Genomic DNA, 12266 nt, shown 5'->3' with positions numbered 1-12266 from the left:
AGCATATTGAGGGAATTAAGTGGTGGAGCAGAAAGGGACTACACTAAAACTAAACAACAACCACCCATGCCATAGATGAGACCATTGACTAAATACACGAAATACTAACCAGTTTATGTGTTGGGGTCCTTTTGTTTGATTTAATTTTATACCCCGGCACAAGTCATGTATAAAATACAGGATACCAAGGAACAACTAGCTCGGGGTACTGAAGCAAATGCTTTTTGGGTGGCAATAACTATGAAATAATGCATGTGAATATGCAAGTTGTAGTGTAATATGCAGTCATGTGCTCAGCAAAAATAAGCTGTTTTGACCTGCTAATTTATAGGTGAAGCGGCTCCTATTTATTGTAACAGGGAGATGCTGAATAGACTGATACCGGAATTTTGAGTTACTATTTCATCACCTAAGCATTCAGTTTCACCGTACCTTTAATTGTCACTTTTGACTTGCAAGAATCAGTTCCAGCTGCATTCGAAGCTTTGCATATATACTCGCCAGAATCAGTCTTAGTAACTGCCTGGACTTCCAAAACAGCGGATCCATTAGCAAAGCTCAAGCTGCATTTATCAGATGATCTTAGCTCTTTCCCAGCTTTTAGCCACTGGATTCTGATGGGCTGCGATCCCTTGACATGGCAACTGAGCTGCAGGATTTTACCTTCTTCTATCGTTGCTGGTTTAAGAGGTTGATCAAATACTGGTGGTTTTTTGGGCTCTGTAATGCCATCCGAATGGACAAAATTATGAAAGCAAGAGAAGAAAAGATGTTAAGTAATAATTTCTCTTCCATAGCAAGATGCAGATCTGGGTTTGAATAAGATTATGCAGCGGATGCTGATGAATCCATTCCATTTCCCCAGTACAGTATTTATACGGTAAAAGTAGTACAAAAAGAATGGAGGTATGAACATACTTTAACGTAGCACCTAAAGCTGTTATTTTGCAAAGAGAAATGATTATGAAAGCATTGAATTAGCTGCACAATATGCATTATCACCGATTATGTTAACAGCACAAAATGTGATGATTTCACACCAAGATACCAAAGATGTACAAGCCAGAAAGGTTGGAACAATATATTACACAATTGGTTACAATCCTCCACTTTTGATACCTTTAATGTGATATTGTTAAGAAAAAAAGGCATTTCAAAGAGTCCTTAGAAGGATAGCAGTTCCATGTAAGAAAAAGCAGCCACTCAATGCATTGCTTATCTGATCAGACTATCACAAATGCAGCTATATCTTCAAGCGCTGGGAAGCATTAAACACTTTCTAACATTTGAAGCAGTCCTTAATGGATTCATTTGCAAAACAATTTTTTTCATGGATGAAATTTTTATGCACTGTTAACAATAAGTATGAGCACTAATTATTTTTTATAAAGTGATGAAAAGATAATATAGCTTTTTCAGAAGGCTTAGCATTTATAGAAAAACATCTGGAAGATGTCTTTTTCAAAGAATAATCTATTTTTGCCTCTTCAAGCATGCATAAAGCGGCATTATTAAAGAGTTTAGTAAACAGCAGAACTTATTTAATAACAGAAATGTCAAGTAATGAAGAGCTTCAGAAGAATTGCCTACTATTTTCTGAGTATTACAGTTAACTCCTGCTTGGCCTCTGAATAAATAACATGGGACAGGATTTCATCACCCAATGTAGAAAAGTAATTGCAATTAATGAGTATTCCAGCGCAATTAGACAATCAGAAAACACCAAGAGCTTATGAACTTAAGAAGAAATATAAATACCATGAAGGCTGCCAACTAACCTTTAATAACCACAGAAGAAGTACAGAGTGCACTCCCAGCCTCATTGGACACTTTGCAGGTATATAAACCTGCATCAGCTTGTCCTGAATTCTTAATTTCAAGGAGAAGAGTGTTGTTTTTGAATGATATTTCACAATTAGGGCTTCCATAAATCTCCTGGTTATTCTTGTACCAGGCGACAGTCAAAGGCTGGGAGCCAGAAACGCGGCCCTCAAGTTTAAATGTGTTCCCTTCTGTCTCTTCTACAGTTTCTGACAGCTTTTTGGTGAAGGATGGTGGAGTCTGTCGTTCTGTCAGAAAGGAAGAAAAATCTTTGTCACCCTCTGAACAACTGTCTTCTATTCTCCTAGATTTCCCTGTTTACCCTCAGTGGCTCACATCCAGCAGAAGAAACTAGCGCTTGCATGATGAGACTTCCCAATCTTCTCTGTCTCCCTAAAGACGATGTGCTCCCACAAATCTGCTCCAGAGGACTGAGTGCCCCCCAAGAACATATTCGTGGGAGTTCATGGGACTGCATGGGGAAGGAGAGGAAAGGAAAGTCCCAATGGACAAATGGAAATCCATTCACATGCCACCCAAACACTCTTCAATGCATATTTTCAGTTTCCTCCAGTATGTCTTGTTAAAATACAGAGGTTGTGATGTTTTCCAAAGCATCACATAATCATTCTAGCTTGAACTCTCAGACCTCCTAGGCGAGTGGAAGGCACTCATGCAAGAAGTCTCCAGATTTTGTTTATTCCAATGCCGGCTACAGCCACCACCTGCACTGCACATGATTACAGGTAATCCTCTGAAATTCAAATGTGACTTTTTGGAAGATGCGGGGAGACGTAAACAAAAACTAAACCCTTCACACATGTGAAAATCTGCTCACTGTTCTTTAGAGAGAAGCCAATATGCTGTAGTGGAATCTGGTACAGATTAAACACCCAGTACCTTTAATATTAAGTTGAGCTGTGCAAGAGTCCTTTCCAACTTCGTTGCTAGCATGACATGTATATTTTCCAGAATCCCCTTTGCCAACTTTCAGAATTGTCAAATGGGCTATATTTTCCACATAGCTGATCTGGTACTTCCCTCCAGTTCGCAATTCTTGGTTATCCTTTGACCAAGTAACCTTTATTGGGCGTGTTCCAGAAATGTGGCATTCGAAGTCAGCACCATCACCAGCAACGGCGTCAACAGGTGCAATTGGGATGTCAAAGAATGGAGGCGTCTTCCCTTCTAAAGAGTGGAAGAAGTAAAAATAAGGTGTGACTTTGTACATGTTAATCCAGATGAGTTACGTTGTTAAGAATGAAACACATGGTAATTGCAGGAAGAGGCCCAGGTCACAGCATATTCATCTTTTAGGATTAGCACATAAGTGGGGATATGCCATAGAAACACCCCACTGATGATATCAAAGAAAAGTACATTCAACACTTGACAAACCTGTAAGGATGAGTTTGGCACTAGAAGAAGCAGTTCCAATAGCATTGGAAGCTGTGCAAGTATATTGTCCGGTAAGACTCATGTCAGTTTGCGAGATCTGCAGAGTTGCAACATTGTTTAAGTATGACGTTTGCACATTATAGCCATCTCTTATTTGTGCACCATCTTTATACCAGGTTACTTCAATGGGTTCGGAACCAGTAATGCCACAATCAAATGTAATTGGTAATCCAACAGTTTCGTGAATATCTCTTAATTTCCGGGAAAATGAAGGAGGAAGTTTAAGCTCTGCAAGGGAACAAATATTGTACATTGGAGTGTTGTTGTCCAAATGTTATACTATATTTCCATCGCTTAAGATTTTTTCATAGAGGTAAATAGTATGCACATTTGTAGCAACATATGTCCCCGCTGTGGTCTAAACCACTTGCCGTTCGGAAGGTCGGTGGTTTGAATCCCCGCGACGGGGTGAGCTCCCGTTGTTCGGTCCCAGCTCCTGCCCACCCAGCAGTTCGAAAGCATGTCAAAGTACAAGTAGATAAATAGGTATCGCTCCGGTGGGAAGGTAAATGGTGTTTCTGTGCGCTGCTCTGGTTCGCCAGAAGCGGCTCAGTCATGCTGGCCACATGACCCGGAAGCTGTCTGCGAACAAACGTCGGCTCCGCTGGCCTATAGAGCAAGATGAGCTCCACAACCCCAGCGTCATCCGCGACTGGACCTAACGGTCAGGGCCCAGGGACACATTTACCTTTCATGTCCCCAATCTAGCTAAAGGCGGTGATGCCTAAATCCCATTTAAATCAGTGAGAAATAGCTTAATTGGCTGCTAAAGTTGAATGGGAATCATTGCCTTTTTTCCAAACATTTCTGATAAACAGTGAATGGCATAGAAGATGGAATTCATTTTTAAAGATTAGCCGATGTTTGATTGTTCACTATTAGCAAGAACAGAAAGATTGAATCCTGTGGGCAGGAATGAAGTTACGGCATACAGAAGTTCTAATCAGGTCCATGACACAGATGATTCTATAGTGAAGCATCATAACTTGTTTATATTAAATCTATGGAAACTTGCTGTTGAGGAATAAAGAACAGGTAGAAACATGGGGATCTTTTGCAGATATATTCTGCACCACGCCATCAATGCAATAATAGTGCAATAGGGATGGATTTAAACTGTCCACACATTATTCCATATTATTAGCTGCCATGCCATGCTTCTCCAGTGTGTTACCCCATCATTGATAACCTGGAGAGACACTCTTGCACCACAGCACTGCAAAAGTGGGACAAAACCCCCTACACAACATGAAATGTGTGGCATGAAAAGTTACAGGATTTTAGCAGGACCCATGGGATGTGCATGGATTGGAAAGAAGCAGCATGTCCATTGTCAAAACTTCTGCGGGCACAAGCAGTTTTGAAAGCCAGATCATTGCTGTAAATGCCATCATGAGCACACACCACTGTGAACGCACAAGAATAAGGAAGTCCAGGGTCACGGCACAGAATACACTTCCTGTTCTGACACACAGGCACATTTTAAAAGAGCAATAAATAATTGTCTCTGGAGCTTTCAAAAGCATATTGCCATATTCACCTTGAACAGTGAGTAGTGCTGAAGAGGAAGCTTCTCCAATACTATTTTCTGCTTTGCAAATATACTCTCCACCATCGTTGCTACCCAGCTGAGTAAACACCAGCGTGGCAACTTGGTTTTTAAAGTGCATTTTAGAGGTAGCCGTTGCTCTCAGTTTGGTGTCTCCTTTGTACCATGATACAGTGATTTCTGGTGTACCAGCAATTTGACACTGCAATGATGCAGAATCCCCAACTGTCACCTGAGTAGGTTCCAGGCTTCTGACAAAATAAGGTGGTTCTAGAGAATAAACACACAGACTCAGTTACAAAACCAGCCAGACCCTTCCACATGTCACAACAATCATAAAGTTAATGAAAAAGGGCGGTCACTTTTAAAACAATCTACAAACCTAGTATTGAGACTGTAGACTGTGAATTATCTTGTCCCGAGGCATTTTCTATATGGCAAGAATACAGCCCAGCATCGTCCAGTTTGCTACTAGAGATCTCAAGTATGGCAGATGTTTCAGTAGTGGTGATACTGTATTTTTCTGACTGTGATATGTTTATAGCATTTTTCTTCCAGGACACTGCGATAGGAGGTGTACCAGTGTATGTACATTCCAGGACTAACTGCTTTCCTTTCTCAACATTGAAGTCACTCAGTTTCTTCACAAATTTCGCTGGTTCTATCAGAAATAACACGAGAGCAAAAGTTTAAGATAATTGCCTGAGATTTGGGATTTTGTTCCAGTGTAAACAAAGGAAGCTGAAACAAAGAACAAACCTTTTACAAAGAGCTGGGTTGTGCAAGAGATTTTGCCAGCTTCATTGCTAACAATGCAAGTATAGTCTCCACTTTGGGCTGGGAGTACATCAAACAGCTCCAGTTCAGCCACTGATTCTTCCAGAGAGATGTTACATCTATGTCCTGGGGATAGTTCAACACTACCCCGAAACCATTTCACATCAAGGGGAAGGGTTCCTTTAATGATACTTGTGAAAGTTATATTTGCGCCAGATAAAACTTGCAGAGGTTCTGGTTTCTGCACAAAAGATGGAGGTTCTAGACATACGTAAAAAGAGGTTAATGAAACATAGTTATGGTTGAAAAGCAAGCAGCTGTATTTACAAAAGATATAAAGAATATAAGGAGCATGGGTTTTTTTAATTAAAAAAACTGATATCCTGTTCTTATTAACTACCTAAGTTTCAGTATTTACCTCTGACAATGAAATATGCATCACATTCATCAGATCCAGCTACATTAGTTGCCATGCAAATGTAATTTCCAGCGTCTGACTCTTGAACAGCATTCACTCTTAAAGAACAAGTGTTATCTGTAAGAGTTGCCTGATACTTTTCTCCGCTAGTGATCTCTTCTCCGTCATGGAACCAAAAAACAGAGATGGGAGGTGACCCAATTACTTTGCACTCAAGTACAGCAGATGAACCCAAGAGTCCATGTGTTTCCTTCAGCTTCTTTGTGAATGAAGGTGGTATAATGCGATCTGTGGAGCACAAAGCACAGATAAAAACATTATGGCTTCTCTTCACAGGCTTTCTTATTTAGTTTTTTTTAAAAAAGCATTAGATTCCCAAGGGCTTAATGATAATTAAACTATTTATTGGCATAAGAAGTTTGAGATGGATCTTGAAAGCAGGCATATGCACTCTCTTCATTTTAGAGGCATGTCCACGGCTTCTCCTTGTCTCCACATCCAGCATTGTGGAACTCTCTTCTAGCCGACATTAGAGCAGCCTGCTTTCTGTTCAACATCAAGTGCTTTTTGAAGACTTTCTTATTTCAGTAGGCATTTTAAGGAAGCTTTCCATCTTTAACCATTCATTTAAATTTATTCCATCCACTCTTCTGGTTTGATCGTACAGCGCTTAGAAATTTCAGAGGTTAAGCAGTATAGGAAATCACTGAATTAGATGAAAAAGTCCATATATCAAGATGCAGATGGGATATTCCCAAGTCATTCAACTAACCTGAAACCTGGACTGATGCCGTGCAACTGCTTTGGCCTACATTGTTTTTCACCTCAAACGTATATTCTCCACTGTCCTCTACTCCTGTATTCAGAATCTTAAGCCCAGCTACTTTGTTGAAGAAAGTGATTTTGTATTTGTGGTCGGAAGAGAGCTCATGCCCGTTTTTGAACCACCGAGTAGTCAGCTCTGGTGTCCCAGCTACCGTACACTCCAAAGTACAAGAATCTCCAGTCGTGACTTTCATTGGTCCTGGTTTCTCCACTATAGATGCTGGCTCTGGAATAAGATGCAAAACGAATCATATTTGTAAATAAGATGTTAATATGTTTAAATATTTATTCTTCAGTATGCTTTTGTTGTTGTTGTTGTTGTTGTTTTTTACTCTATACCAACCTAGAACCGATAAAGTAGCAAAACACTCCTGACTTCCGGCGTCATTTTTAATCTGGCAGGTATATTTCCCAGTGTTGCTTGGTTCTGCATTTACAACCTGAAGGATGGCAACTTTATCGGAATATGACATCCAGACATTTTCACTTTCTCTGATGATTTCACCTTTGTCTTTCATCCAGACAACAGAAATTGGCTCAGAACCTTCTACCGTAGCTTGCAATTCCGCTGGATCCCCAACAACAGCAGTGGTATCAATAGGTTTCTTCACAAACCTTGGGGGTCCTGATCAAGAGGTGGAAAATATGTAAGTGATGGTTAAGAGAGTAAGATTTTAAAAAACCTGGAGCCGCTGGGGAAAACATGGCAATGGAAAGTCTTTTACAAACCTTTCAGCATCACAGAGCAGATGCAAGTGTCACTTCCCACATCATTGACAGCTTTACAGTGATATTCACCAATGTCTGCCGCATCAACGTTGAGAATGTGAATGCTAGCAAGGTAATTCTCAGACAAAATCTTGTACTTTTTGCTGCTTCTTATTTCCCTTTTATCTTTGCACCATGAAACATGGAAGGGAGGAGTGCCTTGAAGCTCACATTCAAGGTGAACATCGAAACCTTTCAGAGCCTCTACTGGCCGCGGTTTCTTGCGGAAAACAGGAGGAGCTATAAAAGAGGAGGTTTGGATTTCTGTTAAATGTGGAGGAGCAACGTACAGAGAGCACACCGTTAAGAATGAAAGATTGCAATGAAATGGGAGAGAAGAGACATGCAAAGGAAATTTCCCATTCCAAATAAAGTGGCCCACTAGTGGCCTTTAATGGAAACGGATATTGGCTTGCTTAGTAGAAGACGGCAAGCCCTTGCAACCTTCTACAACAGGAAGGGTAGAGAAAGGAAGAGCAGGTTCTGACCTTTCACTTTCAGTGAAGTACTGCTGTTCGCGCTACCCGCTACATTTTGGGCTTCGCAAGTGTAGTCTCCACTGTCTTCAACACTCAGGCCGTGCATTTCAATGACTGCCACAGAATCGATGAATGACATGCTGAATTTGTCACTGGGATGAATTTGAGTTTCACCCTTGTACCACACAATGTTAATTTCTGGAGAGCCACCTATTCTGCATTCAAATCTAGTTGAATCGTGCTCTTTCACAACTCTGGAGGAGTCTAACTTCTTAATAAACCTCGGCGGCTCTATTAGGAAAAAAAAAACAAGGAAAGGAAATGAATACATAAAATTGCTTGTGTTAATTTTGCAAGATCTCAGGAATGTGAGCCATCTATATTAGCCATCAAAGTGTATTAGCAAAGAGTTTACAGTCAATCTATGGAGGCAAAGTGACCCCTTACAAGTCCTGCCATAGAGCACTCAAGAAAAGTTCACACCACATCTGCTTCAGAAGTATATTTCATGGTGGTATGATAAAAAGACTGGAGAAGCACACATGGAAGCACAGGGGATTCTATCAGCCCCTCCTTGTAAAATTTAAATTATCTCCATTATATGCAAGACAAAAAAGGAGAAATACAACTGATAAATATAACCACAGAGGATTAGGCTCTCAATGGATGGAAGTTGTGATGGCCGTAGGCTACCTCCAGGATAAGATAGAGGCAGCAAGCCTCCAAATAGAAAGGGCTGGGGGGGGGAACAGTGGGAGAGAGCTATTGCCCTCATCTCCTGTTTATGGGATTTCCAGAGACATCTGATTGGCTACTGTGGGAAAGAGGAGGCTGGACTAGAGAGCCTTTTGGTCTGATCCAGCGGAGCTCTTGTAAATACTACACCCAGAGTTAGTAACCCACACTGTGATCTATTTGCTTGAGCCTTCCCTGCACTCAACAGCCTCCCTCCCAACTTTAAGAAGGAGCTGTCAATATTGCTCACTACCCCAGGGACATTTTGCTCCTCTCCATCCTTGCGTTCCTCCTAGAATGCATGGAGACAGACAGGAATTGACATCTACCATCACTACTGCACTGTACCAGGCTAGGGAAATGCAGTGGACCTGGCTGAACATGCCTTTCACACTCCTTTCTCTGTGGAATGGGGCTTACTTCTAAATCTAGCCTAGCATTCTGAGATTAGGCAGGGGAGCAGTGATTTCATGCCTTTGACAACTATGCATTAGATTAGGAGAATATTCAGCAGGTAAAGCTTCCCCTATTGTTGCATTATCATGCATTATCCATGCATTGAATCTCTGCTATTCATACAATGCCAAAGGCATTGATAGAAACAACTCAACAGGCCTGTTTACATCAATACCCACTCAGATTCTTTCTAAACGTGCAATATCTGAAGGCTGATTTCTCTACGTAATGTGATTGCAGATCCGGCCTGAAGTTTTCCCTAAAGCTTAACTATGTCCAATTAAAGTTATGGTAGGTCATAACTCTTTGCCCATTTAAATAATGGCTGCATGGGTTGCAATCCAGTGGTGTCCCTCCGCTGGACTGATTGAGTGGAAGATTCCATTGGAAGAATGAGAAGGAAATGTTTGCAATTTCCGCTCCCATCAGCAGCCCCAGGCACCCACCAAAAGTGCTCCAGAGGGTTGGGGGATCCTTTGAAACATTATGAAAGGTGGTATGAGAGGTTGTGGACTGCGGGGAGGGAGAATCGCTTGGCATCACCTCCCTCCTTGTTCCACTGATGGAAGCCTCCAGTGGATCTAAGAGTCTTCTATCAATGGAGAGAGAAGACTGGATACAATACTGTATTTTCTTATCGCACAAATAAACACCAAGTTCTTTTCTTATTCTGGACCACAGATTTCCCAGCTTAATCGCACTTCAGTGGAAAACATGATACCACAACTCAAGTGTCACATATTAAATGGAGAGTCTATGTTCAGCCTGTTTATGGCCTAATAACTTTCCACCGGCTGCTAATTTTAAACAGGCTTGTAAGCAATAAACAGAAACCCCAGTGTGGTATTAACATGCTCAAGAAAATAACTTCAAGAAGATTTTTATCACCTGCTACTCTAGATACAGAATGCCACCCACTTGTGCCCATTTTAGCTGGAAGATTCAAACATGTCTTTATTTTTACAAAATTGGGGGGAGAAGAAGAGGAAGAGGAAGAGGAAGAAGAGGAAGAAGAAGAAGAGACAGCACTTTCCATCAAATTACCTTTAAAACTCAGTTGAGCGCCACAAGAATCCTTCCCAGCACTGTTGCTTGCATAACAAGTATAAAGTCCACTATCACCTTTGCCTACTTTAAGAATGGTCAGTGTGGCAGTGTTTTCTACCAGTGTAATCTTGTAATTGCCACCAGGGCGGATCTCACGGTTATCTTTTGCCCAGCTGACTTTCATTGGCACTGAACCTGTGACATGACACTTGAAAGAACCACTTTCCCCAAGAGCAACGTCAAGGGGCAAAGGCTTCACATCAAAGAACGGTGGTTTCAGGTGTTCTAAAGAAAAGAAAGGAAATCAAAAAGTGAAAAGCGATGGCAGGACGTATTGCCTTCCCTTCAAACAGCAAACTAGTTCTTAGGCTGTTGTTACAGCCCTGTGACTTGTTCACATTCTTTAAAACTGAACCAGCGTGCAACAACTTCGGACCTAGTTGTTTACAAACCTGTGAGTTGGAGCTTGGCACTGGAAGAAGCAGTCCCAAGAGCGTTGTGAGCTGTGCAAGTGTACTGGCCAGCGTGAGCCATGGAGGTTTGCAAGATCTGAAGCGTCGCTATATTGCTTAAGAAGGTGGTTTGAATGTTGCCGTCATCTCTCAGCTGCACCCCATCCTTAGACCAAGACACTTCAAGTGGCTCAGAGCCAACAATGCGGCAGTCAAAAGCTATAGGAGAACCAAGAGTCTCTTGCACGTCTTTCAGTTTTCTCGTGAATGAAGGAGGAAGTTTAACATCTGCAAAAAAATAAATTGCAGAGTGTGATAACTGACCATGCAAGAAGACTCAAAAGAATACCTGGGTCAGTATGCCCTGGACATGTGGAGAATTCCAATAAAAATAACCAGAGCCATGTTCGCTGTTCCTAACCCCTCATGCCCCACACCTATATGGGCAAACACAGGGAATAGGAGGTCTGTGTGTGCTTCCCTTTCAAACTCATGCAAGTTCGGTAGTTTGCAGGGTTTGGAGAGAGAAGGAAGGCTGCATAGAGACACAGGAAGAACTCAGAGGTATCTCAGTCTCCTTACAGCTCAGCCAAGCAGCTTGTGGACATGCTGAAGGTCCTGTCACCATGCCTGTGATTTAAGTGGGTCACACACTTCAGCATATTACACCCAAATATTGTGTGTAATATGACACGGGTCAATTATTTTAAAAAAGAGCCATCACCTTTGATGGTGATTGTTGTCATTGAAGTAGCAAACCCAACGCTGTTTTCTGCTTTGCAGATGTATTCGCCAATGTCAGCGTTCTCTACCCGGCTGAAGGCGAGTGAAGCCACATTGTTCTTGAAGTGCATTTTATAAGCCTGTGTAGATCTTAGTTTGGTATCTCCTTTGTACCATGACACTTTAATTTCCGGTGTTCCAGCCACTTGGCACTGTAACGTTGCAGGCTCTCCAATGGTCACCTCCAAGTGAGCCAAGTGCTTAACAAAATGAGGTGGTTCTGCAGCAGAAATAATCATAGTCAATACCCACAGTCAATCTAAGCACATCAGAAGATGGCAATTAATACAAGAATAGTTAACCAACTATCAAGACAGCAACACACCTATGACTGATACCAGGGCATGACATACATCCTCCCCAGCATCATTTGCAACTTCACAGATATATTCTCCTTCATCTTCTGTAGAACTATTAAGAATTTCCAGAATGCCTGATTTTTCTGTGGTGGTAATATTGCATTTTGGAGACTGTGTGATGTTTAAGCCATTCTTCTTCCATGTTACTGCGAGTGGAGGAGTTCCGCTGAATGCGCTTTCTAGAATTATGGATCTCCCATGTTCTACACTAAAATCGCTCAGCTTCTTCACAAACACAGCAGGCTCTAAGATAAAGTCATTTGAAAGAAATGGTTAAACCAAGAACTGCAATATGGGTGTCTCTCTCTCTCTGTGTGTATATCACACAGACATGTGCAC

At 41.5% G+C, this 12266-nt stretch overlaps 1 protein-coding gene across 50 annotated transcripts in view; it reads right to left on the bottom strand.

Annotated features, from left to right (window-relative positions):
* The window catches only part of TTN (titin), a 307843-nt gene that overhangs the window by 187012 nt on the left and 108565 nt on the right, over nucleotides 1–12266 (bottom strand). For all 50 annotated transcript variants that reach the window (XM_035133990.2, XM_035134229.2, XM_035134116.2 and 47 more), the window contains 16 exons: nucleotides 11894–12172; nucleotides 11510–11788; nucleotides 10786–11073; nucleotides 10331–10618; nucleotides 8105–8386; nucleotides 7578–7856; nucleotides 7192–7473; nucleotides 6796–7074; nucleotides 6024–6311; nucleotides 5588–5866; nucleotides 5211–5489; nucleotides 4820–5098; nucleotides 3220–3507; nucleotides 2722–3009; nucleotides 1779–2069; nucleotides 433–720 (listed from right to left, as the gene is read on the bottom strand). In XM_035133990.2, coding sequence (XP_034989881.2) covers nucleotides 433–720; nucleotides 1779–2069; nucleotides 2722–3009; nucleotides 3220–3507; nucleotides 4820–5098; nucleotides 5211–5489; nucleotides 5588–5866; nucleotides 6024–6311; nucleotides 6796–7074; nucleotides 7192–7473; nucleotides 7578–7856; nucleotides 8105–8386; nucleotides 10331–10618; nucleotides 10786–11073; nucleotides 11510–11788; nucleotides 11894–12172 — 4536 coding nt within the window. The remainder of the gene's footprint in view (nucleotides 1–432; nucleotides 721–1778; nucleotides 2070–2721; nucleotides 3010–3219; nucleotides 3508–4819; nucleotides 5099–5210; nucleotides 5490–5587; nucleotides 5867–6023; nucleotides 6312–6795; nucleotides 7075–7191; nucleotides 7474–7577; nucleotides 7857–8104; nucleotides 8387–10330; nucleotides 10619–10785; nucleotides 11074–11509; nucleotides 11789–11893; nucleotides 12173–12266) is intronic.

The sequence above is a fragment of the Zootoca vivipara genome, chromosome 1 (genome assembly GCF_963506605.1).
Source record: "Zootoca vivipara chromosome 1, rZooViv1.1, whole genome shotgun sequence".
In the NCBI taxonomy this organism is placed as follows: domain Eukaryota; kingdom Metazoa; phylum Chordata; class Lepidosauria; order Squamata; family Lacertidae; genus Zootoca; species Zootoca vivipara.
This window is presented reverse-complemented; position numbering and strand designations above follow the sequence as displayed.